The following is a 27,941-nucleotide window of genomic DNA, read 5'->3' as shown; positions in this document are numbered from 1 at the left end:
GTGTCCTGCTGGACACATTTGTGCTGCGCAAGCCTCACTTTTGCCATGATGATCTGAGGCTGGAGCCCACCTCTGTCTTATGTATAAACACAGGGTTTTCCACAAGGTTTTAATATACAAAGGGTTTTCCAAGAATCTGATGCTGTGTGAGTTGAGGGAAGGTCACACTTTGTTTTGTTTGGCATTTTCCAAGAGTTGCTCATCATTTCAGAGGCACATCAAAGACAGTGACAACACTCATGGTGCTGAAGCTGCTGTCAGGGAATGCCTGGCCTGTAGTCCCAGCTACTGGGGAGGCTCAGGCAGGAGAATCGCTTGAACCCGGGAGGCAGAGGTTGTGGTGAGCTGAGATCGCGCCATTGCACTCCAGCCTGGGCAACAAGATTGAAACTCCATCTCAAGAAACAAACAAACAAAAAAAACCCAAAAAACAAAAAACACTGGCAGTCCTTATGCTTGTACTCCTGTGAGTCTGCGTAGGTGTCTGTCTATTTATCAATCCCTCTATTAATCTGGATATTTTAAAATGCCAAATATAGGGAAAGATTATCAACAACATTCAATTGAATGTTACCTGGCCCCTCTTAAATTTAAATGTATCCATCACAGGCAGGTTTAAGTATCTGAAAATTTCATTGTTTATGAGTATTTACATATCGAAATGTATATCATAAAACTCCTTTCCTTTTCTTTCTCTTTTAAATTACCATTAGGGCATCACATTAATTTTCTTGAAGTACATCTGAAAATAGGGCATATTATGTATTCAGTTCATTTTGGGATAGCACAGGGCCATTGTAGAAAGAGGGTGTCAGTATGTTAGGGTCGCGGTCCCCTGCTGTGAGGGGCAGAGGTGGCTGGGGCAGGCACAGAGCTCTGCTCTCACAGCACCCAGAGCTCACCGTGTGCTGGTGTCTAAGCATTTGCCAAGCTTCAGATCTCCTAAGATCCATGTCATTTTTTTGTCATATCTATATAGCACCTGTATTATTTAATTAATATTTTTCCTTAAATTGACTCACTTGTTTACCTAGATAATTGTAAAAGGAAGTTATATCACTGTCATAAATGTAAAACTAAGATGGTTTGATGTGCTCATTAAATTTTTTAGTACACATTAAAATAAATGCTTAACTGTTTACAACAAGTACACATACTCCTAGCCATTCATCTGAGTGCCACCTAAAATTATCTCAAATATTAGCAGGGGCAGGAGCTCCACAAAGTTTAGAAGGACTATGTCATTTTATTTCATCCTCATAGGACCTCCAGGCCCAGCTAGCACAGAGCCCCCAGCAGTGTTGACTGATTAATCAATCAGGAAAATGAAATGGAGGCTCAGAGAGGGGGAGGGAGTTGTGCAGGTCACACAGCGAAGCCACAGTCCGGAGGGTGGAACCCAGGTTTGCAGCTCCTGAGATCCACCTCTTTGCATCACAGAACTAAAGGGGGGGTCTGTTGCATGAAGATCTGGAGCCAGGAGCCAGGAGTCACCAGTGCAGTGGAAGGGAGGAAGAGCAACATCTGGCCCTTGTCAGATTGTGTAACCCCCTGGGCTGGTGGCCAGATGTGACCATCGGCCTCCAGCAGGAGGAAGACATCAGAGGCTCACCCAGCCTCCGGGTGCTGTGCAGATGTGGCCAGCTGGAGGGAACACCCAACCGCACACAAGGACTCTGGGGTCTGCCAGGAAGTGAGGATGTGAAGGGAGAGTGGGTGGCTACCAGGGCCTGCCTTTCCCCAGAACTGCCTGGAGCCCTGACAGAGGTGCTTCAGTAATGCCCGTTGAGTGACAAGTGTCTCTGCAGCTCACAGAAGGCCCCCAGCCCATTTCCCCCATGGCTTCCGAAAGACAGTGGCCCAGAGGTGCGGCAGGCAGGAGTGAATGTGGGAGTTGCAGGCCGGAAAGCACAGGGCAGGGAGGTTGGGCCTTTGCCATGCTTTTCCAGCACCGGTTCCCAAGCTGTGGTTTGGAGCTGAGAAGTCTCTGACTTCTGACAGTTGCTAGCCTCTCTTGGATGGACAGAGAACAGCCTCGGGTTCAGAGGCAGACAGAAAACAAGATCTAGCTACAACTGACTAACTGTGTTTTATTGTTGCTTTATGTATTTGTAAGGTGTTAAAAGGAAAAACTTTAGACAAATTAAATTTAACAGAGTTTACTTGAGTAAAGAACAAGTCATGAATTGGGCAGCTGGCAGGGCCAGCAGAGGTTTGGGGAGCTCAGCCTGCTATTTGTTACAAACATATGCTTCTAAATTGGGATTTGATTTCTTCACATACTAAGTTCGGCTTCAGATCATCACTCAAAGTACAGAGACAGCCTCGGGCTAATGGCCTCTTGCTTCTTTTTTTTTTTTTTTTTTTTTTTTGAGACGGAGTCTTGCTCTGTCCCCCAAGCTGGAGTGCAGTGGCGCGATCTCGGCTCACTGCAAGCTCCGCCTCCCGGGTTCACACCATTATCCTGCCTCAGCCTCCTGAGTAGCTGGGACTACAGGCACCCACCACCACGCCCGGCTAATTTTTTGTATTTTTAGTAGAGACGGGGTTTCACCGTGGTCTCGATCTCCTGACCTTGTGATCCGCCCGCCTCAGCCTCCCAAAGTGCTGGGATTACAGGCGTGAGCCACTGCGCCTGGCCATTTTTTTTTTTTTTTGAAATGGAGTCTTGCTCAGTCACCCAGGCTGGAGTGCAGTGGTGTGATCTCGGCTTATTACAAGCTCTGCCTCCTGGGTTCACGCCATTCTCCTGCCTCAGCCTCCCGAGTAACTGGGACTACAGGTACCCGCCACTCTGCCTGGCTAATTTTTTTTGTATTTATAGTAGAGCTGGGGTTTCACCATGTTAGCCAGGATGGTTTCGATCTCCTGACCTCGTGATCCACCCACCTTGGCCTCCCAAAGTGCTGGGATTACAGGTGTGAGCCACCGCGCCTGGCTGCCTCTTGCTGCTTAAATTTAACAGTGGTTACTATTTATGGCAAGAGATGCTGGGTTTTCATTATTGGTTATAATATTTACTACAAAATAAAATATGTATTAGTAAATAAAAGGACAAATGACCAAAAATGTCTGCAGCTTAGGAATCTGCATTATCCTATCATGTAGGGTCCACCCCTCTGAGGTGCACAGAGGACTTAGCCCCATTCCACAGGACAAAGCTGATAGGAACTGGGAATGGTGGGACTCAACCCATGTCTTGTGGCTCCAGATCTAGTGCTCTTCCTTCTCTGGCCTTTCTGGAACAATCCAAGAGCACGTGAGTAGGTGATAGGAGGAAACTGGATGCTTACCCAGGCTCTGGTCTTGTCCCTGGCCTGGCCTTTCCTTGCTCTTCCTCCCCTAAATCTCATTCATTCATTTGACAAACCTTCATTGGGCCACTCTGTCCCTGTGCTAACTGTCCTCAAGGAAATCCCAGTCTGGTGAGAGAGAAACACCATAAGACACCACACGAGGGCTCTGGGAGCCACATCTCTGAGAGGTGTCTTATTCGTATTTATTTGTTCTGCTGTAACAGAATACCACAGACTGGGTAATTTATAAAGAAAAGAAATCGGGCTGAGTCTGGTGACTCACACCTGTAATCCCAGCACTTTGGAAAGCCAAGTCAGGCAGATCACTTGAGGACAGGAGTTCAAGACCCTCCTGGCCAACATGGTTAAAACTCGTTCTCTATTAAAAATACAAAATTAGCGGGGCATGGTTGCACACACGTGTAGTCCCAGCTACTCGGGAGGCTGAGGCAGGAGAACCACTTGAACCTGAGAGGCAGAGGTTGTAGTGAGCCAAGATTGCACCACTGCACTCCAGCCTGGGTGACACAGCAAGACTCCATCACAAACAAACAAAAAACAGAAATTTAGCTAAGTGTTCTGGAGGCTGGGAAGTAAACGGCATGTTACATCTGGCCACAGGCTTCTTGCTGCATCATTCCAGGGAAGAAGGTGGAAGAGCAAAAGAGGGAGAGAGGGAGACAAATGCATTCCTGTATCTGGAGCCCACTCCTGCAGTAATGGTGTGGATCCACTCGTGAGGGCAGAGCTCTCATGGCCTGATCACCTCTTCAAGGCCCCACCTCTCTACACTGTTGCATTAGGGATTAAGTTTCCAACACGTGAACTTTGGGGGACACATTCAAACCATAGCAGAGGGAGAGGTGAGTTCTGAGAAAGTGACATTTTTGTTGGGGTGGGAGAATAAAGAACCAGGAGGATTTTCTGGGCTCTACTTGCTGGAGCTGGGGTGTGTACCTTTCAGGCAGAGGAATCTGTGTGGGTTCAGAATGTGGTCGTTTGACAAGTTTGTTTGCATAAAAACACTTAAGACAGCACCTAGCATACTATAAGCTCCATAGAGGCATTGGCTATGGTTATTATCATGTGCAAAGACCTCAAGGGTGAGGCACAGGAAGTTCAATGGGTCTGGCTGTGCTGCCCATGGGTCATTGCCAGCAATGATACTGGAGGGCTGGGCTGGGTCAGATCTTGGAGGCCTCTCAATGCTGTGCTAAGAACACGTTTGTTTGTTTGTTTGTTTGTTTTTGAGACAGGGTCTCACTGTCATGTTGGAGTGCAATGGTGTGATCTTGGTTCACTGCCACCTCTGCCTCCCAGGCCCAGGTGATCCTCCCACCTCAGCCTCCAGAGTAGCTGGGACCACATGCATGTGGCCACCACACCTGGCTAATTTTTGTATTTTTGGTAGAGATGGGGTTTTGCAATATTGTCCAGGCTGGTCTCGCACTCCTGAGCTCAAGTGATTCACCTGACTCCCAAAATGCTGGGATTACAGGTATGAGCCACTGCGCCCAGCCTGACACTCAAGTTACTTCTGTTGTCCATATGGAGCCACAGAAGCATTTTAAAAGCTGACCTTTGATCCTTTCAGCAGCCAGAGTGGAGTGGGGACTGGAGGGGTGGAACTGAGGTGGGAAGCGGGGCAAGAGGACATTTTTCCATCCATAGGGCCCACCTGAACAAAATATGTCTTCCAAACGAATTTTGCATTGTAACTTCAGAAACTCCTTGTGGTGGGCTGAGATATTAGGGATCTGGACCTCTCTGGGAAGACACAGTAGGCTCCGGGGCTAGGTGTGTCAGAGCTGTGTTCAAGGAAATGGCCATGACGACACATGGTCGTGGGCTGCTGCTGGATCCAGAGAGTAAAGACAGACAGCATGTTGCAGGGGCAGGGGGCAGCTTGGTGACCTTAGAGCTGGGGGTCAGGATGCTGGACCTGCAAGTCAGGAGCAGGAGCTCCCAGCCACTGAGTGTGACAGAGAGGATGGGGCCATAGCATTTGGCCCACCCAGCGAGGCCACCAGCAACTCTGTCCTCAGTCAGCTGAGCCAAGAAACACCAAAGGCAGTGCCACCGTCTCCCAGAGCCAACTCCGGGGAGCAGATTCTTTTAATTCTTATTATTATCATTACTATTATTATTACTATTAGAATTTGTATAGCATTATTTTTGTTTTGATCTTTTTTCACTTTTTAGAATTAGGGGTACATGTACAGGTTTGTTATGTAGGTAAACTCATGTCACTAGGGGTTTGTTGTGCAGATTATTTCATCACCCAGGTATTATGCCTAGTACCCAATGGTTTTTTTTTTTCGGCTCCTCTCCCTCCTCACACCCTCTACCCTCCAGTATGCCCCAGACACTGGGGTTCTCTTCTTTGTGTCCATGTGTTCTCTTCATTCAGCTCCCACTAATAAGGGAGAATATGTGGCATTTGGTTCCTGTGTTAGTTTGTTAAGGATAGTAGATTCCAGCTCCATTCGTGTTCCCACAAAAGACATGATCTTGTTGTTTTTTATGGCTACATAGTATAGTGTATATACACCATGTTTTCTTATCCACTCTGTCATTGATGGGCACTGGGTTGACTCCATGTCTTTGCTGTTGTGGATAGTGCTGTAATGAACATTTGCATGCACGTGTCTTCATGGTAGAATGATCTGTATTCCTCTGGGAATATGCCCAGGAATGGGATTGCTATTGGCTCTTTGAGGAGTTGCCACACTGCTTCCCACAATGGTTGGACTAATTTACAGTCCCACCAACAGTGCATAAGCAGAGAGCACACCCTCACATGAAACCCACGCTAAAACCCTGGGCCCTGTGGTCCAGTCTCAGGGCCAAAGGCTGTCAGGTTTCTAGAACCAGAAAATTCTAACAAAACTTTTCACAAACCTGGACACCCACTAATGAAGTGACAGATTTGAAGTCAGTCCACCAAGCAACATTTTGTGAACATGTTTTATCAGATTGCAGCATTTATTTATTTATTTTTTTATTTATGAGATGGAGTCTTGCTCTGTTGCCCAGGCTGGAGTACAATGGTGTCATCTCGGCTCACTGCAACCTCTGCCTCCCAGGCTCAAGTGATTCTCCTGCCTCAGCTTCCCAAGTAGCTGGATTACAGGCACGCGCCACCACACCTGGCTAATTTTGTATTTTTAGTAGAGATGGGGTTTCACCATGTTGGTCAGGCTGGTCTCGAACTCCTGACCTCAGGTGATCTATCCACCTTGGCCTCCCAAAGTGCTGGGATTACAGCGTGAGCCAAGATTGCCCCATTTTAAATTGCCCTTTTGCAGGTCAAAAGCGGTAAAAATCACTATTCCATATGGTTCAACCCCCACTGGCTTCCATCATCTATAAGATAAATAAAGGTGTGATTTTTTAAGGTCTGTGTCTGGTGCCAGCGGGTAAAATGCAGCGTGGACAAGGGAATGAGGTCAAGGTCTGGAGGTGGCAGAGTCGGGTTCAAATCCCCACTCACCCCAACCACCTGGTAACCTAACCACTTCCTCCTCTGAAAGATATCAACCAGGGGGTAAGCGTTACTCCAACAGCACACACAGCCCCAGCTACAGGAGGGGTGCCCTGCCAGGCCACTCAGCCCTCTCTGCCTCCTTTCTCCGCCCATTCCTGTCTGCTCTGGGTCCTCTTCTCTAGCTGTGCTGTACTCTTTTCTGTCCCCAAACATACCCGCTGCCTATCTTCCTCCACCTAGTACTAATTCTGCTCAACCCCAGGTCTTGCTTCCTGCAGGATACCTCCCCTGCTCTCTCCGGACTCAACACCCCGCTTGTCTGTAGAGGGAGTGGCCCGAGGCCAGTGGACACGCCCTGGAGGGAGGGCTGTGTCTGCGTGCCCTGCCTGACCTCCTGGTACTCCAACCAGAGGAGCAGCCCACGGAGGGCGGGGACTTGCAGTCCTTCTCCCCTCCTGCCCCTCTACCTCCCCTGCCAACCTGCACAGACCTGGACATAGGAGGTGCCACACAATACAACAGCACTTTGCCAAGCACCCTCCCTGTGGCACCCTTGGGTTGGGCGCTGGGGTGGAACTGAGTGGTTGGCCAGATGCTAAGTAGCTGCGCATGACCTCCAGGTGGCCAAACCCAGTGGCCACTCTTTGGGCGGTCAAGTGGGTGATGGCACACTTTACCGAGAGAGGAAGGAGCAGATGGAGGAAGACCAGGACAAGTTCAGGTGGCATGAGAGGCTGTGAGAAGCCTGTGGGACACCCAAATAGAGGTGCCACAGTTAAGTTGGGGCGCTTGTCAGGAACTGGATCTGAGCCCGAGGTTCAGGAGAGAGGCCAGAAGTGGAGATAAGAAGTTGGAAGTCATGGGCATGCAAAGCCATGGCGCTGGCTGAGACCCCTCCTAGAGTGAGTGCACATTGAGGAGAGAAGAGGTCCTCAGAGGGCGTCCCAGGACTCACCGGCATTAGGGGTTGGGATGGAGAGGAGAAATTGGCAAAAAGGCAAGGAGTGTCAAGGAGGCAGGAGGAATCCCAGAGGAGAGCAGTCTCCTGGAAGCCATGGGAAGATTGTGTAAGCGAGGAAGGAATCTGGTGTCCAATCCTTTGTTCTTAGGCCAAGTCAAATGGGTGCTGAGAACCGGCCACTGGGCTTGGCAGCCTAGCGCTGTGGGTGATGTGACGGGGACCAAGACATGATTGGGGCAGCGTGTACAGTAGGCACAGTGCTTTCAAGTTTTCTGTCAAGTAGGGCAGAGTAAGGGTGGTAGCTGGGAAAGTCATATGGTCAGAGGGTGTTTTGTGTATTTGCTTGTTTGAAGGTGGAGCTATTATAGCATGTGAGTGTGATGGGGGATGGCTGATCCTGCTGAATAATCCAGCAGAGAGAGGGGCAATGGGAGAAGCAGTTGAATACCGTTCACTAGACAACAGTAGCACGCCCCAGGGCTCCCTGAGGAAGCACTTGTTCCATTTCTCTGCGGCCACATTTTACTTCTTGGAAAATTCCAAAGAGTGTCCTCATCTGTCCTGCTCTCCAGATGGCTCTGTTCTCTTCCCAGCTTCACTGCCTGTGACCTGGAGTCACCCACTGACGACGGCAGCTGGGCCGGGTCATTCCAGAGTGTGCCTTCCAAGCTTCCCTTATGCCTGGCATGCGGGCCTGCAGCCGTCTGCCTGAGTGCAGACCCCGCCTCTCGCACGGTGCGGCTTCCTCCACTTCTTCCTCCACAGCTTCTTCCAGCTCTTGGTGCTTTGGTTTCCTCCTCTGTAAATGGAGATGATGACCTTACCTATGTCACAGGGTTTTTGTGAGGAAGATGTTTGAAGTATTGAGAGTGGCTTTCAGAACACTGAACGGTTTCGTTGGTATTGTCGCTGCTGTCCGTGCAGGAAGCTGTGCCTGGAGCAGGCTTTCTAAGACACATGCAAGTGCTAGGAGGTGGAGTGTGGGGATCCAGTCCACCCCAGGCAGCCTGTGTCAGGAAATGTTTAAACAGGCCCCTTGGTAAGAGCTGTCCCTCTATCTCATTTTGCTTGTTGAAACCCTTAAATGATTTAGGGAATAGAAGCAGCAGCAGCATCTCATAGTGGGATTTCGGTATGTCTAATTCAACCTCCAACTGTATTCACAATTCCAGCCGCTGAAGTCCCTTACCTGCTGACATACCTCCTCTGCCAAGAAGCTCACTGCGTTCCACAGCACATCATCATCATTCTTCATCAGCAGTTCCTGCCAGAAAGTTGTTCCTCCCAGTGAGCTAAAATCACCTCCCTTTGATTCCCCAACTCCCATCTTTGCTGTCTCACCCCAGTTAAACACCTCCCTATGGGGCCATATAACCAGGTACTTGCCTCTATCCTTGTGTCTTGGAGACAGTGACCTTATTCCCTTGTGTCTTTTCTTCTCCAGGCTGGAGCCCGTGGAGTAGGGAGATACAGGCACCTCCCCAGTGAGATCTCAGCTATTATGACCATGGCTGTAGTCACGCGGTCTCACATTGAAGCAAGAATCCCCACCCGGGGGTTTTCACATTGGTTGCTGCTAAGCAACATGCCCATTCTCAGCTTGCACTGGAGGACGCTGAATGCAGGATTTTATGAATCAGAGTCATGGGCTCAAAAAACACGAAATTTCAGGGTTAGCCCTGGCTTTAGGCAAAGCCTGACCCAGCAGCTCAGCTGATGTTACTAAGGGCCCTGTTTCTTTTGCCGTCATCTTTGGGCTCTATCTGCAGCCCCCAGAATCTCTGGACGGTCCCCTCAGAGTCACAACTTCCCGCCTAGTCGGTCATCATACTCCGAGCCCTCCTCAGGCAGGCAGAGAAGGGGGTCTGCAGGAGAGGACGCCGCTGAGGCCCGGAAACACCTGCAGACGCTCCTTGTGTTTCATTGGCTCCCCGTGCAGCCCTGGGCCACTCACGGTGGCCAGGGTGGGGTTATGCTGATAAGCACGGGGAGGCCCCGCGGGCGGGGGCGGTGCTCGCCACCAAGGTGCCGGCGGGGAGCTGGCCACTGGGAGGCGCTGCAGGGCGGCCCTGGCGCCCGTGGGCTAGCGGGCCCTCCAAGTGCCGAGTCCACCTGACGGAGCCCCGGCCGGGAGCCCGCGCCCCTCACCTGCCCGGACTCTCCGCGGGGCCTCACCCCGGTCACGCGGATCAGCCGCGGGAGGCTCCCTGCCTGCCCCTCCTGGGTGCTGCAGGGCTTCCACCTGCGCAGTGAGAGGCCCAGCAAGGGGCCATGGCTCCGAACAGCACCTCCCGAGCAGGGGTCTTTGTGTTCCAATAATATTTGGTCGTGGGAAGTCCACTCAGCGAGTCCATATAAAATGGGGACTCTTGGGTCGGGCGCAGTGGTCCACGCCTGTAATCTCAGCACTTTCTGAGGCCGAGGCGGGCGGATCACCTGAGGTCAGGAGTTCAAACATGGAAACCTCGACTCTACTAAAAATACAAAAATTAGCCTGGCATGGTGGCGGGCGCCTGTAGTCTCAGCTACTTGGGAGGCTGAGACATGACAATCGCTTGAACCCAGGAGGTGCAAGTTGCAGTGAGCCGAGATCACGCCACTGCACTCCAGCCTGAGTGACAGAGCAAGACTCAGTCTCAATAAATAATACAAATAAAAATAAAATGGGGACTCTTTGGAGATTGAAAAATAAAGCTACAATGTATGAAAATGAGTTATCATACTATTTAATAAAACCAGGTAATATTTTCAGCCATTTCATTATTATTATTATTATTATTTTTGAGATGGAGCCTCACCTTGTCACCCAGGCTGCAGTGCAGTGGTGCAATCTAGCTTGCGGCAACCTGCGCCTCCTAGGTTCAAGCAATTCCCCTGCCACAGCCTCCTGAGTAGCTGGGATTACAGGCACCCACCATCACACCCGGCTAATTTTTGTGTTTTTAGTAGAGATGTGGTTTCACCATGTTGGCCAGGCTGGTCTCTAACTCCTGACCTCAAGTGATCCACCCGCCTCGGCCTCCCAAAGTGCTGGGATTACAGGTGTGAACCACCGTGCCTAGTCTAGTCATTCTTTGAAAATAATCTCTATGACTGCAGTACAGTGCTCTCATTCTTAGACCAAACACAGAATGATTTAGGACTGATTATTGCTTTTGGAATAATTTTTCCAATAACACTCTGTAAGAACACAATGGTGTACCCTTACCTTTATGGTTTTTGGTTTTTTTTGTTTCTGGAGGTTTTCTTTTTGCAGCTTTATCATGAGGAGGGTCACTTTTGCAAAAATATCTCAGGCCTTTGTTCACTTTCTTTCTTTGTTTTTTTTTTTCTTTTCTTTTCTTTTCTTTTCTTTTGAGACAGAGTCTTGCTCTGTTGCGAGGCTGGAGTGTAATGGTGTGATCTCAGCTCACTGCAACCTCCACCTCCTGGGTTCAAGTGATTCTCCTGCCTCGGCCTCCTGAGTAGCTGGGATTACAGGCACGTACCACCACACCCAGCTAATTTTTGTATTTTTAGTAGAGACAGGGTTTCACCATGTTGGTCAGGCTGGTCTCGATCTCTTGACCTCGTGATCCACCAGCCTCGGCCTCCCAAAGTGCTAGGATTACAGGCGTGAGCCACTGCGCCCAGCCTTGTTGGCTTTTCTAAAGGTTTTCTTCGTGCAGCAGAGCACTCTCCTGATGCTCCTGGCTGGTGCTTATCCTGCTGGTTTTCTCTTCCTTGGTTGTAATCCAGTCCAGCCCTGCCACAGCCCCACATCAGTGGCTCTGCCTGCGATTCGAGTTCTCCCATGTCCCCCTGACCAACACCACTCGGCCTCCCCTTTTCCAAGATGTGGTTTTGCTTCATATTGGGTTCTATCGGGTTGTTATGATGAGATGGGTGTGGGACAGATGCTAGTATAAAGTGGCCAGTTTAATAAGTGGCCCTTTTATTAGTGAATATTTTCATGTTATGACAGATTTTTCTTTCTTCCCCTATCTTGTAACTGCAGGGACATGGAAAATGAATATTCAAAAGGTCAGGCCCTTAAAATATCAAGAAAAGTGATTGGTGGGGTGTAATGTAGGTTCCCCAAAGCCCAGAGAAGGGAGATGTTTCAATTAAAGGCTTTCGGGGACAAGGAATAGAAATGCAATTTAAACTAGTTGGGTGTGGTGGCTCACATCCAAAATCCCAGTGCTTTTGGAGGCCAAGGCACTGCAGGATCTCTTAAGACCAGGAGTTTGAGAACAGCCTGGGCAACACAGTAAGATTCTGTCTCTTTTTTGTTTTTTGTTTTTGTTTTCCGAGACAGAGTCTGACTCTGTTGCCCAGGCTGGAGTGCAGTGGTGGATCTCAGCTCACTGCAACCTCCGCCTCCTGGGCTCCCAGGTTCAAGTGATTCTCCTGCCTCAGCCTCCCAAGTAGCTGGAATTACAGGCTTGTGCCACCACACCTGGCTAATTTTTATATTTTTAGTGGAGACAGGGTTTCACCATGTTGGCCAGGCTGGTCTAGAACTCCTGACCTCAGGTCATCCACCCACCTTGGCCTCCCAAAGTGCTAGGATTACAGGATTCTGTCTCTACTTAAAAAAAAAAAAAAAAAAAAAAAAGTAGGCTACGTGCAGTGGCTCATGGCTATAATCCCAACACTTCAGGAGGCCAAGGCAGGCAGATTGCCTGAGCTCAGGAATTCGAGACCAGCATAAGCGACATGGCGAAACCCCGTCTCCACACACACACACACACACACACAAAAATTAGCTGGGTGTGGTGGTGCATACCTGTAGTCCCAGCTAATTGTGGGGCTGAGGTGGGAGGATCGCTTGAGCCTGGGAGGTCTAGGCTGCAGTGAGCCAAGATCATGCCACAGCACTCCAGCCTGGGTGACAGAGAGACCCTATCTCTTAAAAAAAAAAAAAAAAGAAAGAAAGAAAAAAAAGTAGCTGAAACAATGAAAAAAAATTTTTTTAATTCCCCTATAACAAGAAGTCCAGAGATGGGTGGCCCTAGGGCTGGTGAAGTCAACAGCTAAAAGACATTAGGACTTTTGTTCAACAACTCAGTAATTCTCTCAGACATTTTTTCATGTCACAAGACAGCTGCTGCAGCTCCAAACATCACATTCTCGTATGACAATGTCTAAAGGCAGGAAGGAAGGGGCATTTCCTTTTGTAGAGTTTTTTTTTTTTATAAGGATGAAAATCTGTTCCAGAAGATTTTGCCTTGAGTCCCATTGACTAAAACTGGGTTCCATGCATGTGCCCTAGCTGCAAGGGATGCTGGGAATCCCAGTATCTAGCACTTCCTCCTGGACTGTGGGAAGCTGACTCTGCCAGGGTGACAATGGTTCATAGACAGCTTGCCCATGCACAGTGGGGAATGAAGAGTCCTGTAGTCTCCTCCTCAATGCCCGTGTCTCTCCCACCACTGCAGGTCAGAGGACTCCCAGCTCCCAACCCCACAGTTAGCCAGCCCGGAGCCAGGAGACAAGAGTAATGAACCTGAAGATGCTGGGACCAGAGACCCAGACCCCACTCCAGAGGGAGCCTGGCAGTCAGACAGCAGCTCCGGAAGCAGAGCCCCGGATGAAGGTTTGTCCCTGTGTGCCCAGTCTTCCTGCCAGGCTCACGGTCCCTCCAGCTATGTTCAGCCCTGTTCTCAGGGTCCTGTCTGCATCCATGCTACCCGTGCGCCCAGTCTTCCTGCCAGGTTCATAGTCCCTCAGGCTGTGTCAGCCCTGCTCTCAGGGGTCTGTCTGCGTCCATGCTACCACCAGCCTCCAAACAGAGCCCACTCCCACCAGCTGCTCAGGCTGGGCTGCGGCCCTTTTCCCCAGCCCCATCATCCTAAGAACCTAGGCCTGGAGAATCTGGGGGGTTTAGAGCCATCAGGAGGTCAGGATACCTCGAGACGTTCCCAAACTTGCCAGGTGGCCAGGGTCACCTTTAAAAGCATGGATGCAGGCTGGATATGGTAGCTCACACCTGTGATCCCAGCGCTTTGGGGGGCTGAGGCGGGTAGATCACTTGAGTTCAGGGGTTTGAGACCAGCCTGGCAACATGGCAAAAGCTGGCTCTACCCAAAATACAAACAGATTAGCCCAGTGTGGTGGCACGTGCCTATAGTCCCAGCTACTTGTGGGCACTGAGGCAGGAGGATCACTTGAGTCTGGGAGGTCGAGGCTGCAGTGAGCCGAAATTGTGCCACTGCACTCCAGCCTAGGTGACAGAGTGGGGCCCTGCCCTACCCCCCAAAAAAAGAGAAAAAGAAAAAAGAAAAACATGGATGCCCAGGCCCACCCCGGATCTCTGCATGTGATTCTCTGGGGCGGTGGGGGTGAGGTCATAAGCCTGGTTTTGTTTTTAAACAGCTGTATCGGTTAGGACATCGTTTGTCTCCCAGTGTCAGATCATTTAGCCCAAACCGGCTTAAGTTAAAAGAGAATGTATTGGTTCACGTAGCTTCAAAGTCCACGCAAGCTTCAGGCAGAGCTGAAACGTCAGCAGCGCCGCTGTCTCGACGCCTGGCCCTGCGTTGCTCTACAGCGATTCATTTCACAGGAGGCACTCCCCCCATAGTGGCAAGATGGTCACCAGCGGCTCCAGGCCCGGTCCTCTCAACTCCCAGGCCAGAAGCATGGAGGGCATTTCTCTTCCCTGCAAGTTTTGAGTCCAAGTCTTGGGCTAACTCCAGTGGCTCCCACAGCGTCCCTTGCCCTTCCTGAACTAGTCGCAGAGGAGGCTGCACTCAGCCTGGCTGGGCCTGACTCAAGTGCCCCTGGAGCTGGGTGGAGAGGAAGAGGAGGAAGTGGGACTCCCCTGGGGACAGGGATGGGGACTGAGGTTGGGCAGCAGAACACCAGGGGGCCACACAGACCCCCGGGCTTCCTGATGCTGCTGCAGGCGGGAGCCCACCGTCAAGGCCAAGCAACACTGGGGACCACAGACAGTCACATGTGTCACACCCCCTTCCTCCACATTACTCCAAACATTAGATGCCTGCAGTTCCCTGAGCACTGAAAATCTGTCCATCCTGGTGCCCGTACCTTGAGGAACCCACCCCAGCTCCTAAGAGACTGGCTTGGCCTTTCCTGACTGGGGTTGCCACGGCCTAAAATGGAAATAACACTTATCTCTGAGACCACAGACAGGGCCTGGCTTGTGTCATCTTAGAAAACAGGGAAGAAGTCAGGCACAGTGGTTCATGCCTGTAATCCCAACATTTTGGGAGGCTGAGACAGGAGGATCACTCGAGCCCAGGAGTTTGAGGCTACAGTGAGCTATCATCACACCACTGTACTCCAGCCTGGGTGACAGAGCAAGACTCTGTCTCTTTAAAAAAAAGAAAGAGAAGAAAAAGAACATTTCTCCCCATGTCCCCGTGTAAAGTCCCAGGAAGGGGCTCTGACTGGCCAGCTTCACTCTTGGGCTGGTCACATTACAGGGAGACAGAACCAGCCTTGGTGGCCTTACCACACAGGAGCCTGGGACGTGGGGGGTGGCTATCTCAAGAGGGGACATGGCACAAGAGCCCTCTCCTCGGGCTGCCACCTGGGGAGGGATGCCTGGTTCCCCACCCTTTGTCCTGCGTCCCCACATCCTGTGCTTCCCCAGCAGTGGACGAGCAGCTGTTCCGATCCGTGGAGGGCCAGGCCGCCTCCGACAAGGAGGAGGAGGAGGAGGAGAAGTGGCGGGAGGAGCAGAAGATGCCGGCAGCTGAGGCCAAGACACTGCTGGCCCGGCTCTCCAGCTGCAGAGGCAGGTGTGTGGCCCGTCTAGGGTCAGCCACTGTGGGCCTCAGGCTCTCACACTCAGAGGTGGCCAGGGAAGCCAGGAGCACCCGGGAGGCTGGTTAGCCTGGCTCAGCCACCTCCCAGCCCCTCTGCGGCTCTGTCCCCTTGTCCCTCAGGGGGAGGTGGGAAGGCCCACCAGTATGTAGAGGATGAAGTGGGATGACCTTCCAGGGTACAGCTCGTGGCTGGCTTGAATTCCCATTCGTGCCTTCTCACCAGCACCTGCACTGGAGCTCTTGTGGCACTCCCAGACACCAGTGTCCCTCTCAGACCCCTTCCCAACCCATCACCCCTTGCCACACACCATTTTCACAGCTCTCCAGCCTGGCCCCAGGCCGGTGCTGGCTCCCTGTTTCATCCTCACCTCCACCCTCATGGGGACCGAGGACAGGCCCAGGACACCTGGGACACCTCGGACAAATCACCTGGCTTCTCCGAACCTCAGTCTTCTCGTCTCTAAGATGGGATGGTGACACTTGTGTGGCAGAGGCTGTGTGAGGATTTGAGGTCAAAGATATACAATGCCTAACAGGTGCCTGGTGCACAGGAGGTGGGAACGCTGGTGGCGGCAACAGTTATTATTGTATGGTAAAATGCTGTTGATTTTCTGGAGTTGTTACCACCAATTCTTCATGTCAACAGCAAGCACTTATGAAGCACCTACTACTTGCCAGGCAAAATCTGAGAGACAGGGAAAATTGCAGTAAACCAGACAGTGGCCTCCTCTTTTGGATCCTCTAGTGAGTGTGACAGGCGTGAGGAAGAGGGGTCACACAGGGGCAGGGACAGAGGCGGGGCAGGGAGATGCAGGGAATGCCTCTCTCAGCAGAGCCCTGAAGGAAACGAGGGAATAAGCAATGCAGATGCTGGGGGAAGAGCATTCCAGGAAGAGGGAAGAGCAAGTGCAGAGGCGCTGAGGCATGTTGGAGGGACCGCCAGGAGGCCACTGTGGCTGGAGCAGCATGAGTGTGGGTGGGTGGGAGGGAAGGTCAGAGAGCTCACGGAGCAGATCAGGTGAAGCCTTTGGCTTTTCCTCAGAGTGAGATGGGGGCTGTGGGAGGGTGCTGGGCAGGCAGGTGCCGTGGCCTGGCTTTGCTTTAGGAGGTCGACTCCACACCAGCACCACCTCTCCGAGGCTGGACAGAGTGGGCTCTGGGAAGCAGCCCCTGCAATGCGGGCCCTCTGCTTTGCTGCAGGTGTGATGACCAGACGGCGGAGAAGCTCATGACTTACTTTGGTCACTTCGGCGGTGCCAACCATGCCTGCACCCTGGGGGAGTTGGAGGCCTGCGTTGCCATGCTGGTGGAGCAGCTGAGGACTCAGGGCTGCGGTGGGAGGACCCTGGGGACCTCTGGGGAGGAGGTCAGCAGGTCCCAGAGATCAAAGGCTGGAGCAATTCTAGAGGATCTCACAGCTGGAAGGGTCTGAGGGATTGCAGCCAAGTCTCGTGCCCCATTCCCAAATGAGTAAACCAAGGCCCAGAGGGAGGTGATTTCCTCTGATTTAAATTTAATAAGAAATCTTTTGGTTGCAAATTAAAGGATCCCACCTCAAATTAGCTTGATTGCAAAACAGGAATTTATTGGAACATGGAGCTGAGAAGACGATGATCTGGACTTCAGGCACAGCTGGGTCCAGGGACTCAGACCAGATTGTCTCCATCTGTCTGCTGTGTTTTTCTGTAGGAGGTGGTCTCACTTTCCCCTGCTTCAAAAGGGCTTACTTCATATGATGGGGGAAGGGAAGGCAGGACCATTAACAGCCCTAGACTTCCATCAGCCCACCTGGGAAGCCCTCAGAGGAAAATGAGTCTCACTCCTAATACACGAAATCTCAGGGAGGATCTCCGATTGGCCACCTCACTCATGTGCCCGTCCCTGGGCCAATCCCTGTGGTGGTGGGGCGGGTTCAGTGATTGGCATTGCCACCAAAGTCAGATGAAGTGGAGGAGGGGCAGTTTCCCAAAAGAAAGGGAGTGTGGTAGCAAGAAGATGGGGAGGGAGGCCGGGCATCCAGCTGTCTCCATTTCAATAAGACCACTTCGCATTTCTCATTCTCTCTACTCTATAGGAACTTCTCTATTCCACAGTAGCCAAGTGTGCAATGCTGCTGAAAGCTGTCATTTCACTAAGCTGTTGCCCACTGTGCTTTTACGTACTGGTTTTGACATAGTTTTATATTTATACATATGAAATTCTAAGTCTGTACTGCTTTTTACTTATGCATGGCCTGATGAAGTCCTAGTTCCTTAAATAACTTTTTAAAAATGATACCAGCTGACTTGTATGACCCATGAACAACACGCTCGGTGCTGATGTGCTCTGTCTTACTTTATGTTCAAGGAGTCCAGTGAGGTAGGAAACGGGTTGAGAGAGGTCAGATGGGCTGGGCTGGGAGCCCATGCCTCATCCACGCCAGTGTGCCCCCCTTGAACCAAGGCAGCCACACCGTCCGCCCTGAGGCCAGGGGTTGAGTCACTGGGGGCAGGAGGGAGCAGAGGGGCCTGTTTGGGCTCCATCCTCTTAGTGCGTGAAATCAGAGACCAAGACAGAAGGTAGCAGGCCCTGGAGTGCTGCAGTAGATTGGACAAAGACCAGGACTATGCAAATATTCTGCTGAAATGTGCAAAAGGAAACAAAGTCGAATGTCATTACAGGGCAAGCTGGTGTGGCTGCAGCTAAACCTTCCAGTGCGATCGGGTCTGCACCACCTCCAGCTTGTGGAATCCCTGCACCGGGATAGGGGCATCCCTCACTTACTCCCCAGAGAAGGCTGCTAACACCAAGTAGCACGGCATGGCGGTTATGTGCTGGAGCCAGGCTGCCGGGATTCAAATCCTGACTCCATTTCCTATGTGACCTTGGAAAAGTTACTCAACTTTTCTGTGCCTCGGTTTCCTCACCTGTGAAATGGGCATAATAATGGTACTATACTGCATGTATCAAACAAGTGAACACTTGTGGTGAGTGCTCAGCAAACATGCGCCACAGCTGTCCCTGTTTCTAGCACTCTTTTGTGTTGTGCAGGTCTCCTAAGTTGAAAGTTGTTTCTACATTTTCTCCACCACCGCTCTGGTTTCCTGGAGGCCTTGATCTTGCCTGCCCAGGCACCCCTCAGGAAAGTCGTAGCCCTTGTGGCTGGGGAGGGTGCAGTACTGTGGGCCATCAGGAAATAAACTGGCAGTCACAAAGTTCTGAAGGGCATAGCCACTCCTTTTCTAAGAACATTTCAAGGAAACAGGGCTTGGAGGATCCTAAAATTAGCCGGCCTTCCAGTCTCATCCCTAGAGAGCAGAGGCACTGGGCCTTCCCTCCTCCTGCCCAAGCCCAGAGTGGACCCTGAGCGCCCTTGGGCACCACACTTTCCACTGCTTCTCTTTCCCTCCATTGGTGCCGGGGAAGGGACTGCCTCGTGCCTGGCATGCTTGCTTTAGAAGGCAGGGGCCACAAAGCACTTTGTGACTGCCTGGCATCCTAGTGTTACTGGGTACGACTGATGGTTTCGGTGGCTCCCTGGCCAAGAGTGGGCCCATAACTCAGAGTAGGCCAACCAGGCCCCTCTCCTGGGACTCTCCATGCTGTGGGATGGGGATGGCTGGAGAGGGTCCTTCTCAGCTGTGGCTCTTGGATAAGAGGCTTGGGACACTCCCACTGTCTCAACCCTGTCCCATTCCTGAGGTTCTCCAGCTGCCAGTCCATTCTGGGATGTGCCCACTAGCCTGCTGTAAATGTCCTCTCTGTGTAAGCTAGCCAGATTGGTTTCTGCTGCTTCCCACCAAACTTAATTTGTTAAAAAAAATAAAATAAAAGGCCGGGCGCGGTGGCTCAAGCCTGTAATCCCAGCACTTTGGGAGGCCAAGACGGGCGGATCACAAGGTCAGGAGATCGAGACCATCCTGGCTAACACGGTGAAACCCCGTCTCTACTACAAAATACAAAAAAAAAAACTAGGCCGGGCGCGGTGGCTCAAGCCTGTAATCCCAGCACTTTGGGAGGCCGAGGCGGGTGGATCACGAGGTCAGGAGATCGAGACTATCCTGGCTAACATGGTGAAACCCCATCTCTACTAAAAATACAAAAAAAAAACTAGCCGGGCGTGGTGGCGGGCGCCTGTAGTCTCAGCTACTTGGGAGGCTGAGGCGGGAGAATGGCGTGAACCCGGGAGGCGGAGCTTGCAGTGAGCCGAGATCATGCCACTGCACTCCAGCCTGGGAGACACAGCAAGACTCCGTCTCAAAAAAAAAAAAAAAAAACTAGCCGGGCGAGGTGGCGGGCGCCTGTAGTCCCAGCTACTAGGGAGGCTGAGGCAGGAGAATGGCGTGAACCCGGGAGGCGGAGCTTGCAGTGAGCTGAGATCCGGCCACTGCACTCCAGCCTGGGCGACAGAGCGAGACTCCGTCTCAAAAAAAATAAAATAAAATAAAATAAAATAAAATAAATAAAGAAAAGAAAAGAAAAGAAAATACAACAAAACCAGAGAAGAGAAGGGAGAATGGAGTCCTTAGAGTAGGAAACAAAATACACAATTTTTACATCAGTCCAACCCGCTGTGTGGCTCTAGGCCACACACTCAGCTTCTCTGGGCCTCAGCACCAGCCTCGGGGAGATGGAGTAGTTGATCCGGTCACCTGGAAGGCTGGGGGAGGCCAGCAAGGTAAGCACTGAGCCCCCTTCTCTCCCCAGGCAGAGTTGCAGCAGAAGGTGGAAGAGAATGAGCACCTGAGGCTGGAGCTGCAGATGGTGGAGACTGAGAGGGTGCGGCTGTCCCTGCTGGAGGAGAAGCTGGTGGACGTGCTGCAGCTCCTGCAGAGGCTCCGGGACCTGGTAGGCTCACGGGAGCTGCCACACTCAGGGAAGGGAAAGGAGCTCTTGGAGGGAGCCCCACCTGTGTCAGGCACCAGGCTCTAGGCTCTCCTCACAGTAGGCAGCTGTTACCCCATTTTACAGATGCAGAAATGGAGGCTCAGAGGAACCAACCAAAAATAGGGTTGGGGGTCTCCCCAGGTCATTTTAAGAAGCTAATAAAACTCTTGTATGTATCATTTTCTGGTTCTGTTCTCAAAACCAGAAGAGGATAAATAGAAGAAAGACAAGAAAGGAAAATTATAAACTAACGTGACATTTAAACATGGACACAAAATTATTAAACACAATACTAGCAAACCAAATCTGGCAGTGTTTAAAGAAATGCAACATGACCAAGTTGGACTTATCCTAGAAATTCAAGGATGATACCACATCAAAAAATCTATTACCAAAATATACCACATTGCAGATTAAAGGAGAAAGACCAGATGATCATCTCAATTGATGCAGAAAAGGAAGTCAATAAAATTCAATCTCCTTTGATTATAAAACTCCTCAGCAAATTAAGAATAGTAGAGCTCTTCCTTCACCAGATAAGGGCTCTCAACCAAATACTTCATGCAGATCTCACACTGACTGGTGACGTGTTCAGAGGAATCCCCCTAAAATCAGATGTGGCTGGGCGTGGTGGCGCATGCCTGTAATCCCAGCACTTTGGGAGGCCAAGGTGGGTGGATGGCTTGAGCTCAGGAGTTTGAGGCCAGCCTGGCCAATATGGTGAAACCCCCATCTCCCATCTCTACAAAAAAAAAAAAATTTGCTGGGCATGGTGGTGTGTGCCTGTGGTCCCAGCTACTTAGGAGGCTGAGGTGGGAGGATTGCTGAAGTCCAGGAGGCAAAAGTTGAAGTGAGCTGAGATTGTGCCGCTGCACTCCAGCTTGGGTGACAGAGTAAGACCTTACCTCAAAAAAATAATTACATTAAATTTAAATTAAAATCAGACTCAAGACAAGAATGCCTGTCATCACTGTTTTTATGCGAAGCAGAGGTTCCATCCAATGCAGCAAAATGAAAGGGAAAGGCTATAAGGATTAGAAAGAAAGGAAGACCCAGGTCTGTGGGGCTCTGAAGTGGGCTGTGCCCTGTGCGTCGGGCTGCCTGGGCCCCGGAGCTGCTGAGGTCCAGCCCAGTGTCCATATCCTGGGCAAGCAGAGACCTGGGGATGGGCCCCGAGAGGCCAGTCCTAGCCCAGGCAGGCAAGGGCAGTGGTTCCCAGCAGAGGCCATGGGCCACGCAGCCTCAGGATAGATGATGCGGCCCCTCCACCTCCCAGCTGGGTGCCTTTGGCAAATTTCGCTTTCTTTCCCAGCATTGCTTTTTTCTGCCGGTTAAAATGGGCATAATAAAATATGTTGTTGCAAAGATCAAATGAGCAAATGCATAAAAATGCTCTTAGGGTTATTTCCCAGTGTCTACCTGGGCACAGATGGTAATCCTTAGGTACGTGATCTTTGATGGCATGCATCCTGCCCACTGCCCCACTTACCCTCCAAGAGTCTCTGAGAAACACAGGGTGGGCAGCCTAGGGGTAGGGGGCCAGGAAGGGATGAGGGTTGGGGAGGGGCTTGATCTGTCCCCAGGGAGCTGCCCAGAAGCCCCTAGGAGACACCAGTTCCCGTCGGCTGAACAGGGACACAGCAACCAGTCTGATCCAGCCCTGTCTCCATTTCTTTTTAAGAACATATCGAAAAGAGCCCTGGGGAAGATTTTGCTGAGCACGCTGGACGCTTTCAAGGACCCCACCCACGGTAGGAGAGCACCCCAGTCTCTCAGAGCCCAGGCAGTGGCTGGAGGGTGTCCTGAGGAGGAGACTCCAGCGTGCTTCATCCTTAGCATCTTGTCTACAAAACAATCATGTTATTCCTGTCCTGCATGCTTTAGAAAGTTGAAGGGGCTTTTAGCAAGAGCAGAGGCACAGAAGCCCCAGGCAGAAATGCCAGACAGAAGCCCAGTGAGGGGATGGGTGGGCGCCACCGGCAGCACTGCAGCCACATGCAGGGGAGGTGCCCCAAGGGTTTTAAACCCCTGAATCCTTATGAGGGCCCTAGAAGGAATGAGTTGTTATCCCCTTCCTACAGAGGAAGAGACTGAGGCACAGGGGTCAAGTGCTGGCCGCGCCCAAGCCTGGGACATCTCCCTTAAGCACTCAGTAACGCGGACCTGGTGTTTACACGAAGCTCAGGGAGCAGAACGGCAGGAGTGCCAACTTATGCCTGGTGCAGCCAGGCCGAGCTCCCGACTCACGGGGCTTCACAGGCTGACAGGGCAACCAAAAGCCCTTTGCTCGCTGACCTCCCCGGGCACCACTGGGCAGAGCTTAGGTGCACCCACTGCCCTGAGCAGTCCTTGCCCTCGTGGAGGAGATCAGAAATTGTGTGCTCCAAGCCCCCTCTCCGGGGTCCTCGGGGGGAGGTGGTCCACAGAGCGAGGAAGCTGGGCAGGGCTGGGGAGGGGCACAGGGGGTAAGGGTGGCTGGGTCTCAGGAAGGAGGGACAGTAGCTCTGTGGGTGAAGGCAAGCAGACTGATCCTGCCCTCCCTGCCTGCTGTTTCCCTCCAGTGGGGAGGCCCAGCCCCGCAGCCATCCTGGATGCCCTGCACCAAGCCTTGGCTGCCTGCCAGCTGTTGAGGAGACAGCCCTCCGCACCAGCCTCTGCAGCAGCTGCGCTCGCCAACCCCCTCCTCGTCTCCTGCTGAGGTTACTGGCCCAGCCTGTGGGCACCCTGCTCAGCCTGACTGCCTTTGGACCAGCCTCCATGATCAGCCCAACCACTGACAGCTGGTCTGACCACCGTCACATCATCAGAACTTGAGTCTGTGCTGGCTCCTTCCAAGGTTGAGCCCAAGCCCAGAGCCTCCCACTGCAGTGCCTGGAAGCCACCCCTTCCTTGGGCTCCTCCACATTCCCTTGTAGCCCCTGCATTCCTGCCACCAGAGTCCACATTAAAGCCCTGCAGTTGCTGGATCAGCCTGCACCTGATGCTATATCTTTCCCCTGCCCTCAGGGCAGAGGTGCCCACTTTCTAACTGAGTCTGACCCCGAATCTCTTCCCCAGGGTTTCAGGATCTCCTCCCCTCCCAGCACTGTCTCCTTCCTCCCACCAGCATGCCTGCTGCAAGGGAGACTGGGCCCAACCTTTGGGATACCTGGTCTGTAGGAAAGCACTCCACACCCCAGGAAATGTTGATGACTAGGAAAGGCTGCGGGAATTCCAAGGAATAATCACTGTAGGCTCCCTGGTGGAAGCTGGCCTTGAACCAGCTCTAGAAGACAGGTAGGATTTAGGCAAAAGAGGAGGGAAGGGCATAGAATCTAAAGTAACCGCAAGAGCAAAGGTGTGGAACCAGCAGGGAGCCTCAGGAATGCAGTGCTTGGAGCCCTTGCTCCTGAACACACAGTAACTCCTGAACTGCGAGCTGCTCCTCCCGAACTGCGTCATGGGGTTGCAGGAAGGAGTGGCCAGATGCCTGGTATCACCTAGCTTAAACTGTCATGAGAGAGAAAGAGCCATTGCCAAACAGTGCCATGGGGGTGAAACCAGTGCTAAATGGAGGTAAAATTAAGTGTTGTAAGAGTCCAACCAGCAGGGGTCTGTCCGAGCCTCGGGATGCCTGGGGAAACTGCAGGAGTCAGGGGAGTCCTGTCTGCTCTGAACCTTGGTAGGAAGGGGCAGGGGCAGGGGCAGAGGAGGAGGTGGAGGGAGGGCTGCAAAGATGATGGGTTTCACCCTGGCCTTCACTCAGGGAACCACTGCAAACGCCTAAGCAGGGAAACACAGGCCCAGAAACTTTCAGATGGTTCCTCCGGAAATGGAACAAAAGAGACCAAGACCAGTGGCCACCACAGAAGGGCCACCCCCACCCCTGGTCCAATTAGATGGGACGGGCCCCCGGATCCGTGGGGCCACATGCAGCGCTGGCCCCGGGGAGGTGGTCTGAGCAGGCAGGGATGCGCCCAACTTGCTCCTCGCATCTGGGCGGAGCCCACCGGCCTTGCACCTCAGGCTCTGCGCTGCCTGCGGGACCCAGGTCCTGCGCTGCCTGCGGACTCAGGCCAGGCAGGCTCCCATGTGTCCCAGCTCAGTCGCAGGGCCAGCTGCTCTGTGTCCTGAACATGGTGGTGGCTACATGAACCTACACATGGGTTAAAACTCACTGTGGGCCGGGTGCGGTGGTGGCTCACGCCTGTAATCCCAGCACTTTGGGAGGCCGAGATGGGCGGATCACGAGGTCAGGAGATCGAGACCATCCTGACTAACACGGTGAAACCCCGTCTCTACTAAAAAATACAAAAATTAGCCGGGCGCGGTGACGCCTGTAGTCCCAGCCACACGGGAGGCTGAGGCAGGAGAATGGCGTGAACCCGGGAGGCGGAGCTTGCAGTGAGTGGAGATCGTGCCACCCTCCAGCCTGGGAGACAGAGCGAGACTCCGTCTCAAAAAAAAAAGCAAAAAAAAAAAAAAAAAAAAAAAAAAAAAAAAACTCACTGTGGACAGATATGAGAGTTCAAGGCCCCAGGGGGCCCTCATCACAGGGCACCTCGTCACAGGGGAACCCCCAAACTTTTGTGAGTTTTACCTCCAGGAACTTTACTATGTTCGCACAGTGAAAATAGAAAAGAAAGTCCCCTCGTGCTTCCGGCAGGAACAGGGAAAGTAATCATTTTAAAATATTGGCCGGGCGCGGTGGCTCACGCCTGTAATCCCAGCACTTTGGGAGGCCGAGGCGGGCGGATCACAAGGTCAGGAGATCGAGACCACGGTGAAACCCCGTCTCTACTAAAAATACAAAAAATTAGCCGGGCGCGGTTGTGGGCGCCTGTAGTCCCAGCTACTCGGGAGGCTGAGGCAGGAGAATGGCGTGAACCCGGGAGGCGGAGCTTGCAGTGAGCCGAGATCGCGCCACTGCACTCCAGCCTGGGCGACAGAGCGAGACTCCGTCTCAAAAAAAAAAAAAATAAAAATAAAAATAAAAAATAAAATAAAATAAAATATGCCAGGACATTCTGTGCTTTTTAACAAGGCCTTCCTTCAAAAGAAACTATTTTACCAGGGCCTAGCCCACTAGGATTTGATTAGAGCCTAATCAAACTGGGGGAAGAGAAATACCCACCTCCAGTCCCTTCAGCCGTCCTGTCCCACCTACGAGAAAGAAAACCTAAGACGTTCACAGCCCAGGGCCCAGGCTCACTAAAAGACTGAGATCTAATCATAGGACTGTAGAACACATCCCTTCCCACCACACCTTCCCAGCACATCACTAAAGGTCTCTTTACCTCTGAGTAAAAGGTAAAAGTTCCTTTTACCCAGTGCAGCATGCCAGCCTTTTAGCAAAAAATACAAGGCAGATTAAAAGGCAAAAAGCACAGTTTGAAGAAATAGAGCAAGCATCAGAATCAGACCCACCTATATGGCAGGGATGTTGGAATCATCAGGCTATAAATTTAAAACAACTGTGATTAATATGCAAGAACTCTCTTGGGAAAAGTTGACAAATGTAAGAACAGATGGGTAATGTAATCAGAGAGGTGGAAATTCTAAGAGAATCAAAAAAAAAAAAAATGCTAGAGATAAAAAGCACCATAACAGAAATGAAGAATGCCTCTGATGGGCTCATTAGCAAACAGGGCACAGCTGAGGAAGGAATCGCTGAGCTTAAGAATATGTCACTAGAAACTTCCAAAACTAAGAAGCAAAGAGGAAAAAAGACCGAGGAGTGTGGGGGAAAGAGCAGAATATCCAAGAAATGTGGGACATCTACAAAAGCTATAACATGCATAATAAGAGTACCAGAAAGACAAGAAAAAGACAAAGGAACACAAACCATATTTAAAGTAATAATGACTTAGAATTTCCTCAAATTAATGTCAGACACAGATCCAGGAAGCTCATAGAACACAAGTAGGTTACATGCAAAAAAGAAAAGAAAAGAAAAAACTACCTAGGTATCATACATTCTAACTTCAGAAAATCAATGATAAAGAACACACCTTGAAAGAAACCAGAGGGAAAAATAACACCTTACCTATAGAGGAACAAAGGTGAGACTTAACATCAGCCTTTTCAGAAGCCATGCAAACAAGAAGAGAGTGGAATGAAGTAGTTAAAGTGTAGAGAGGAAAAACAAATACACCGAGAATTTTGTATCCTTTGAAATTATACTTCAAAAGTGAGGGAGAAATAAAGACTTTCATCAGACAAACAGCAAGTTAGATAATTTGTTGCCAGTACACCTGGCTTGCAAGAAATGTTAAAAGAAGTCCTTTGGAGAGAAGGAAAAGTACACAGCTCCAAAATTTGGATTTACATAAAGAAAGGAAGAGCTTTAGAGAAGGAATAAATAAAGGTAAAATAAAAACTTTTACTTATTATTTGATCTAAAAGACAACAGTTTGTTCAAAATATTAATAGCAACAGTGTAGGAAATTATTATAGTTGACATACAAGTGAAAGGGATAACAGCAATGATACAAGGGACAGGAGAGAAGAACTAGGAATATTTTGTCATTGTAAGGTATTCGTACTGAGCATAAGCAATACAGTATTATTTGAAAGTGGACTGGCTGGGCATGGTGGCTCATGCCTATACTCCCAGCACTTTGGGAGGCCAAGATGGGCAGATCGCTTGAGGCCAGGAGTTTTAGACCAGCCTGGACAACACAGCAAAACCCTGTCTCTACTGAAAATACAAAAATTAAGGAGGCATGGTGGTGTGCGCCTGTAGTCCCAGCTACTTGGGGGGCTGACGTGGGAGGATCGCTTGAACCTGGGAGGCAGAGGTTGCAGTAAGCCGAGATGGTGCCACTGCATTCCAAGCTGGGCGGCGACAGAGTGAGACTTTGTCTAAAAAAAAAAAGAACAAAAAAGAAAGCTGAAGTAGCTATAATAATTTCAGACAAAGCAGACCAATCTAATGATAAACAAGACAATTCTCCAAAAAGACGTAATAATCCCTAATGTGTATATACCTAATAAGAGTGTGGCAAATATGTGACGCAAAAACTGATAGAACTACAAAAAAAATGAATTCACTGTTTTTGATGGAAACTTCAACGACCTCTATAAGAAATGGACAGATCCAGATCCGGCATGCAGAAAATCAGTAAGGACATAGTTGAACTTAATAATAGCACCATCAGTCAGCTGGATCTAAATGACATGGATAGAACACCCAAGAATAGCAGAATACACATTCTCCTTAAACTCACACAGAGCCTTCACCAAGATAAACCACACTCTGGGCTATAAAACACGCTTTAACAAATGTACAAGCATACAAATCATACGATGGTCTCAGATGACAATGGAATTAAACTGGATATCAATAATAGAAAGATAGCTAGAAAATCCCCAAATTATTGGAGGTTAAACAACACACTTCCAAATACCAAATGGGTCAAAGAAGGAATCTTAAGAGAAATTTTAAAATACTGTGAACTAGGCTGGGTGTGGTCGCTCATGCCTATAGGCCCAGCACTGTGGGAGGTGAAGATGGGGGGATCAGGAGTTCCAGACCAGCCTGGCCAACATGGTGAAACCTAGTGTCTACTAAA

General features: G+C 50.8%; 1 protein-coding gene across 2 annotated transcripts in view; it reads left to right on the top strand.

Moving 5' to 3' along the window:
* The window catches only part of LOC105477785 (EF-hand and coiled-coil domain containing 1), a 44,325-nt gene extending 20,961 nt beyond the window's left edge, over positions 1-23,364 (top strand). The window contains exons 3-8 of one of the 2 annotated variants that reach the window (XM_011734578.3): positions 13,168-13,325; positions 15,351-15,495; positions 16,723-16,888; positions 20,209-20,349; positions 22,070-22,139; positions 22,950-23,364. In XM_011734578.3, the coding sequence (XP_011732880.2) occupies positions 13,168-13,325; positions 15,351-15,495; positions 16,723-16,888; positions 20,209-20,349; positions 22,070-22,139; positions 22,950-23,086 (817 nt within the window). In that variant the 3' untranslated portion in view covers positions 23,087-23,364. Of the gene's footprint in view, positions 1-13,167; positions 13,326-15,347; positions 15,496-16,722; positions 16,889-20,208; positions 20,350-22,069; positions 22,140-22,949 lie in introns of both variants that reach the window. The other variant, XM_071092299.1, reaches the window with a different exon arrangement.
* Positions 23,365-27,941: the final 4,577 nt, after the last annotated feature.

Source organism: Macaca nemestrina, chromosome 2 (assembly GCF_043159975.1).
Source record: "Macaca nemestrina isolate mMacNem1 chromosome 2, mMacNem.hap1, whole genome shotgun sequence".
NCBI lineage: Eukaryota > Metazoa > Chordata > Mammalia > Primates > Cercopithecidae > Macaca > Macaca nemestrina.
This window is presented reverse-complemented; position numbering and strand designations above follow the sequence as displayed.